General features: G+C 37.4%; 1 protein-coding gene across 1 annotated transcript in view; it reads right to left on the reverse strand.

The window, feature by feature from the left end:
• CDKL3 (cyclin dependent kinase like 3) overlaps window positions 1–8005 on the reverse strand; it is a 50481-nt gene extending 42476 nt beyond the window's left edge. The window contains exons 1-3 of the mRNA XM_063086640.1: window positions 7846–8005; window positions 7231–7416; window positions 4917–5111 (exon numbers count right to left, since the gene is read on the reverse strand). Coding sequence (XP_062942710.1) covers window positions 4917–5111; window positions 7231–7395 — 360 coding nt within the window. The 5' untranslated portion in view covers window positions 7396–7416; window positions 7846–8005. The remainder of the gene's footprint in view (window positions 1–4916; window positions 5112–7230; window positions 7417–7845) is intronic.
• Window positions 8006–8032: the final 27 nt, after the last annotated feature.

The raw sequence follows: 8032 nt of genomic DNA on the forward strand, positions 1-8032 counted from the left end.
ATATGTGCTTGAATTTAAATACTAATCAAAGAAGACAGTTCAAACCTCCACAACCTCCAACAGCCTCAAAGAATCTGAGTTCTAAGTCACCAAGAGCTTCAATTTAATAAACTTTCCAATCTGATGTTATACAATTAAATGTTCATGTATATGAAAAAATAAGCCAGTAGCTTCTAGAAATAGGCTGAATAATGATGTCTGAGGTAGGCTACAAGACTGGGAATGTCCTATTTGCCCTAAAAGCAAATGGGCAAAGAGTATAGTCCTTGATTGGATACTGATTTTTTTTTTTTTCCGACCAGTAAGGGGATCACAACCCTCGGTAGGGTGTTATCCGCACCACGCTCAGCCAGTGAGCGCACCGGCCATCCCTATATAGGATCCAAACCCGCAGCCACGGCGCTACCAGCACTGCACTCTCCCAAGTGAGCCACAGGGCCGGCCCCTGATTTTGATAAACCAGCTGTAAAAGATATTTTAGAAAAATCGGGTAAATCATAATATAAATTAGGCATTAGACGATATTAAGGAATTATTGTTAATTGTGTAGACATAATACTGATCCTGAGGTTATATAGGAAAATGTCCTCTTTTTAAAGAGATTTAGTGTTCTAGTGACAGTGGGTCCACATAAAAAATAAATAAATAAAGAGATACATAGTGAAATATTTAGGGGTAAAACATCAGGTTGCCTGTAATGTACGTTAAAGTACTTCAGGAAACAAAGTTCTACAGTTTCTGTACAATTATTGTATGTCAATTTTTTTTTTTTTTTTTTTTTTTTTTTTTTCATGACCGGCACTCAGCCAGTGAGTGCACCGGCCAGTCCTATATAGGATCCGAACCCGCGGCGGGAGCGTTGCAGCGCTCCCAGCGCCGCACTCTACCAAGTGCGCCACGGGCTCGGCCCGTATGTCAATTTTTTAAAAACTTAAAAAAGACAAAATAGATGAAGCACAGAAAGCAAAATATTAACAACTGTTAAATATTTAAACAATAATAATCCCTTGTTTGGGTCTGGTGGTTAGCTCATTCGATTAGAGCTGGTGCTGGTAACACCAAGGTAAAAGGTTTGGATTCCCTCAATGGCCAGCCACCAAAAAAAAAAAAATTACTCACAATCCATGATAACACCGCGGACAAGGATTCAGATCCCCTTACAGAGCAGCCACCAAAAACACAAAAAACAGACAAAAAGAATTACTTGTAATTCATAAAATCTACTGAAAGTTGGATAAAATTTAACAAACTCAGTAAGGGTAGGAAACAAGTCTTTTACTGAAGGTTGCATTCCCAGCACCTACCAAAATCAATGTTTGTTAGTGGTAGATGCTCAATAAACATTTGTTGAATAAATAAATGAGGGAAGAAATAAATATTTCTGGGCCGAGCCCGTGGCGCACTTGGTAGAGTGCTGCGCTGGGAGCGCAGCGACGCTCCCGCCGCGGGTTCGGATCCTGACCGGTGCACTCACTGGCTGAGTGCCGGTCACGAAAAAACGACAAAAAAAAAAAAAAAAAGAAAGAAAGAAATATTTCTTTCCCTTAAGTGGCCAAATATTTGCATTTATACTCTGCCTACTTCCAAAATGGTTTTGAAGAGGCTTATAATATTAACTGGATCAATTTTTTTTTTTTTAATTTTATTTTGTCGATATACATTGTGGCTGACTATTGCTCCCCATCACCAAAACCTCCCTTCAAATTTTTAAATTATAAAAACAACTAGAATGAGAAAGATGTACCAGATTCCTATAATGTACTAGTTACTGAAAATAAACATTATATTTTACTTTAAGAAAGGAAATATGTTTTCATTATTAAATAAAAGAAGGTTAACAAATACTTTTAGAGACAGAAAGCTTTTTCTGGTACTGAACTGTATCTGACTTCATTAATTCTTATTAAAAGGAACATGAGTTTTCATGGTAGACAATATCTCAGATATTTTAGTTATATAAAAAATCAATCATCTGAAATTTGGAAATATTAAGAAAATAAAGTTTTATTTTCTTGATTTTCGTCAACATGAAGATAACCTTAAAGCATCAAGGGGCCCAAACTCAGATATACAGATAAAAGGCATAATAGGAGCTGGCTGCTTAGCTCAGTTGCTTAGAGCTTGGTGTTATAACACCAAGGTCAAGGGTTGAGATCCCCTTACAGGCCAGCTGCCCCCCCCAAAAAAAAGTATAATAATATCTAGTCTAATGAGCCACTTCATTCATGGATGCCTTAATTCTAAAAGGTAATTAACCTTACAACATTCTGTGAGGTGAGGGACAGGGATAATTTTACTCCAGGTCCTAGATAAGACCAAGAGAATAAAAGAAGTGCTTCTGTCTAGGCCTCCTTCTCTGCTGTCTTCAATCCCACACAGATACTCTTCCATACTTGGTGCTGAGAGCTTTTCACTTTTCTTCCTGTCCCTGTGAGTGTGATCTATCCTTACTTCTTCAACAACAGTCTCTAAGATTCCCAAATCTATATATCCAGTTCTGACAACTTCCTAAAGCCATGATATAATTAATATTTTTACTTAGAAATTCCCACTGTCCCTGAAAATATATCAATATATCTAAAAGCAATTCCCTCTTCTAAAAATCAGCTACTAGGGCAGGCCTGTGGCTCACCTGGGAGAGTGTGGTGCTGATAACACCAAGGTCGCGGGTTTGGATCCCTATATAGGGATGGCCAGTTAGCTCACTTGGGAGAGCGTGGTGCTGACAACACCAAGTTAAGGGTTAAGATCCCCTTACAAGTCGTCTTTTAAAAAATAAAAAAATAAAAATAAAAATCAGGTACTATCAATGGCACCATTATTCTCCTGTTTTCAAATTAAAAGTCTTGTAATTACCTTTAATTTCACCCTTTGTTTATACCCCTTTCATATCTAATTAGTTCCCAAATCCTGTCATTTCCCTTTTAAAATCTTCCATCCTCTTCCCTGCCATCCTTCTTCTCCTTCCCATTGCCACTATCCTAGTCCAAGCCCTTACCACCTCATATCTGGACCATCATAATAGCTTTTCACCTGATCTCTCTGAGTCTCTACCCATTCTTATCCTCTACTCTTGCCAAAATAAGCTTAGGTTTTCTTTTTATCCTGTCACAGCAATGCTCAAAAACCTCCAATGGTGTCCCAGTATCCTTAGGAAAAAGTCCAATCTCCTATGGATGAATTTCAAGGCTCTGGAAAACCTCTCCCCAGGGCACCTGTGCAATTTTATCTCCTTCTGGTCTCTGTCAGCTGATTTATCACCACTCTCTGAAGTCCCCTGCTGAGGTCTATTTCTGTTCTCACAGTGGTACCCCATCAATGTATTTTTTCTTCTATTCTACTGAAATCCTAGCTATAGCTCAGAATTGCACCTTGAAGTCTTCTACTCTCAATTTAGCCTATAATTAGTCTCCCTTATTCAAGAAACATTTTTAGAGTCTACTATAGAGAAGGCACTATACAGATACAAAGATAACACAACTACAAGGGTACTTCAAAAAGTTCATGGAAAAATAGAATTGAAGATAATTTTTCCATGAACTTTTTGAAGAACCCTCAGATTTGTGACTCCCTACCAGTACTATTTATGGAGCACTTAAAATGTGCCTGACACAGTGCTAAATGCTTTACACCTGCTACCTAATTTGATCTTTAAAAAAATCTGTGAGGTACTATAGTATCATTTTATAGATGAGAAAAATGAGGCTCAGATAGGTTAGATAACTTTCCAAAGGCCACAGAGTCATGGGGCTGCCACCTTTGGTTGTACAAGTTGTGCAGTGCACAAGTTGTGTGGTTTTTCATAGATAACATGGTGGCTAAAACCCAGGATAGTCTGATTCTGAAGACTGTATGCTCTTAACTATCACATTATATTGCCTCCCCATGGATCTACCTAGCAAGGAAATTACAATCTGAATTCCAGTTGCTATCACATATTTTTCAGAGCTACAAAATGAGATGCACTATTAATAAGTCAGAAAACTGGAAATTAAGGCCGGTTAGCCCAGTTAGTTAGAGCATGGTGCTGATAACACCAAGGTCCAGGGTTCAATCCCTGTTCCTGCCAACCACCAAAAAATAAGGAAAAGAAAAAAAGAAAATTGGAAATTAAGGCATCTGGTCTGAAAAAGCCTGGGCTATATAATTGTTGTGCCTGTATTCCTACTTAATAAAACTATTTTTGAAGCTTATATTATTATTTCCTGAATATATATCTAATTTTCCAGAAAGCAGAACCATGTTCAGAACCAAAAAAGCTACACAGCACCAAGGTCAAGGGTTCAGATCCTCATATCAGCCAGCCACCAAAACACACACACACACACAAAAAAAACAACACAAAAAAGCTCCATAAAAACCTGCTGAGCTAAACGCTTACTAGGCAATGCTGAAGTCAACACTAAAAATCAGAATAGTTAATCTTTTCTCTTTCTTGATTTTTCATAGGTTAAATGACAAGGCCCTACACCTCTCAGCCACTTTATTTCTCCTTTCTTCCCTTAAAGACATCCACATTGACTTGCTATTCCCCTGACCTAATTTCCAGTTCCTCACTTCAAACCTCCCCTCATTTGAGCAAGTCTCCATTAAGCCAAAGCCCTGACTTTCAACGTTTTAATGCACTTTCTCTAATAAAAGGTGCCCTAGTTGACTGTTGATTTCGCTAAACCTAAATATTGATACAACCTTTAGTATCCCATACTTGGTTTGTCCTATAGTTACAGTGCTTAATAAATGTTTTTTGGGTTTGCAACTAAATTGTAAGGTAGTGACCCCCCATCCCCATTTTCAGGATATCTATTACTATTGCACAGAAAAAGAAGTTTAGCAACCTTCATAAAAATAGAACAATGTTTAAAAGGCACTTACAGTTCATATTTATCCTATAGTTTGGCTTACTCTAAAGTACTTACATTATTATTGTGAAGATATTCAATTGCTCGAAGGATCTGAAAGAGGTATTTTCTAAGTCGTTTACTCTCTAGTCCATGACAATAATGTTGTAACTCATCTAATACTGTGTGGTCAATAAATTCAAACACCAAATGAATTTTCTTTTTCTGTCTAAAAACTTCAATCAGATTGACCAGGTTTTCATGACGAAATTGCTATTGACAAAAAGAAATGAATTTTTAATAAATTATTTCAAGCATAATACTTTGTACATATAACACCTATGTAATTTTGAAAAGACAAAGAAACATTCTCAGCTTCTTTTCTTCCATGCATTTCAACAAAAATTTCTCAATTGATTTGCTTATATTCCTATTTTAAGAAAATTTTTACCCATTTCATGATCAATATTTATAGAACCAGCAGCAAAAAAAAAAAGTTCATCAAACTAAAATAAAAGAGTATCAAAATACCTAGAAAAATCTTCAGATATACGAAATACCAGTTCATTACCATAGGAACTTTACATAAACATATTCATACAATCATTTGTGGGTAACATTTTGTTCATTGTACTATTCTATTAAACAAAACACCTTTTTATTGTATTTTTCTTTTTTTCATTTTTTAGTTTATGGCTGGCTGGTACAGGGATCAAACCCCAGACCTTGGTGTTATGAGCACTGTTCTAACTAGCTGAGCTAACTGCCAAACCTACAAAATATCTTTTGGACTGGTGACAATCATTGTCAAAATAATTTTAAAATGTCAAAATGGCCACTTAACAGCTTAGAAAACAAATGAGGTTTAATATTTTATGTTGCTTATTCTTTTCATTACATTGATTTAATTACAATCAATTCTGAAATATTTAACCATATTTTTTTCAAATTACCAAAAATATTTATTCATTTGGCTAAAAATTAAGAGGTATATTTTCATTGTTGGAGTCATTAGACAACTATACTTTCATGAAAAAAAAATTGCCTTCATTCCAATGGCACAATGTCAGTTTTTCTACTTCTCTAACTAACACAGAGACGAAAGTCTTTAAAACATGTCTACTAGAAAAACACATCAAGGGCCAGCCCATGGCTCACTTGGGAGAGTGTGGTTCTGATAACACCAAGGCCATGGGTTCGGATCCCTATATAGGGATGGCCGGTTAGCTCACTTGGGAGAGCGTATTGTTTCCCATCTCTAAAAGACTACTGGTCATCTTTACTTAAATGTACTCCTGTCACCTCAAGTTCAACATTTCTAAAATTGAACTAGTTCCCAAACCATGTCTCAAGTTCTGAGTCTTTCATATTTCCATCAATTGTAGCAGTCACTGAACCTCAAAGATACCTTTGATTCCTGCCTTTCTATATCCTTCTACACTCTTTCATGTCTTCTTTTGAAATACATCATGTTCTAACTTTATTTTCCATTCACATTGCTGCATTCTAGCAAGGACCCTCATGACATTTACCAGGATTCCTGAATTAAATTTATAACAGATCTTCCTTTTCTTACTTTTAGTCCTCCAATTTATTCTACATAATAGTGCTAGATTAATATTTACAGAGTTTCTTTACACTGAATTAAAAAAAACTTCATTGACTATCCACCTCTTACGATCAAGTTTTAACTCCTTAGCCTAAAAGACAAGACTTTAAAATCTACCACCAATTTACTTCTCTAATTCACCTCTTTCTAATTCTGCACAGGAAACTCTAGAGGCAAATGTCTTTGCTCTTTGTCCTTTCCACTCTGCTCTTTGTCCTTTGTCTTGCTTTAGCCTCTCTGACCTTATGCTGTTCCCTAACCTGGAACACAACAGTTTCTCCTTCTTATCTAAATCTCACACATCCCTGAAAGCCAAATTCATGTCCCATTTCCTCCAAGAAATCTTTCTTGCCTAACAGGACTGTGTGTTAAACACCTGGCATTTATTATGAACCACTTTTTATTATTATTTTTATATAGCTTCCTGTCTTTCTGCTTAAAATATAAAAGCCCTGAAGGGCAGGAACTCTCTTTTATGTCCTTAAAGCCTTAGCACCTAGAAAAATGCCTCCCAAGAAGCAGACATTTTTATTAAGTACTATACCTGAATATTTCTCAATATTTATTTCACAATATTGGCCTAGCTTTTGGTACATTATACACAAGCACATACACCTGTTATCACTATAAAATTACAAAATGTAGACAATAAGGTAAAGTATCACACTTGTTTTTCTATTACACGTCTTAATACGTGTTACCTGAAATACTCTTCTACACAATTTTTATTCCATAACAATTTTTCTTTTGACTTACAGAGCAATTAAGGCAAAAGAAGCAAACCTTTAGAAACTTTATTTCTCTCGTTGCAATTTTGTTGACAGATTTCTCTGGTTTCTCAAAAAATATCTTAATAGCCACTATCTGCCCAGTATTCTTATGTTTACATTTCATGACAGTTCCGTAACTTCCCTCTCCCACTTTTCCAAGGGTTTCATACATCTCCATTTTCAATCCTGGCTTCTACTTCTTCACAGAAACAAAAAAGAAAATGGAAAGTGTTAAACGTTTACACTTTTTAAAAATCCAAGCTAGATAATGCATATCCACAATAAACCCATACTTTCAAATACAGAAACAGAAAACATAAGAATCTTTTCCACAGAGCTTGTTCGTCTTTGGGAACTCTGCCAGGTCGTCAGTAAGGTGTCCTTGTTAGGCTCCAACCCTCACCAGTACTTAGGGGTCCTCCTTGCTGTCTCGGTCATTCCCAACAACACTGAGATTCCCTCACTACATGTCACCATCCATCTAGCGTGGGGTACCCACACTTCCTGGCACGCTCCTGTCAAACGAGAGGTTCCCGCACTACTGCAGTCACCCACGTATCAGGCCCTGCGTCCGAGGAAAGCCTCGGTCCAGCCCGCTACTCAAACCGAACGTCTTAGGATCCCGGACCGGCGTCGCGCCCCTCGCCCTGCTGTCGACTTCGTCCGGGCAACCGCCGCCACCTCAGCCCATTCTGTAGTCCTGCTAGCCCGGCTCCGCACAGTCCCAGCCCAGCAGCCGGACACCGACCCTACTTCGCCCGCTAGCCCAGCTGGTTCCGGGCTGCTCACTACCATGACAACAGTTGGGTGTGGGC

Source organism: Cynocephalus volans, chromosome 2, assembly GCF_027409185.1.
Source record: "Cynocephalus volans isolate mCynVol1 chromosome 2, mCynVol1.pri, whole genome shotgun sequence".
NCBI lineage: Eukaryota > Metazoa > Chordata > Mammalia > Dermoptera > Cynocephalidae > Cynocephalus > Cynocephalus volans.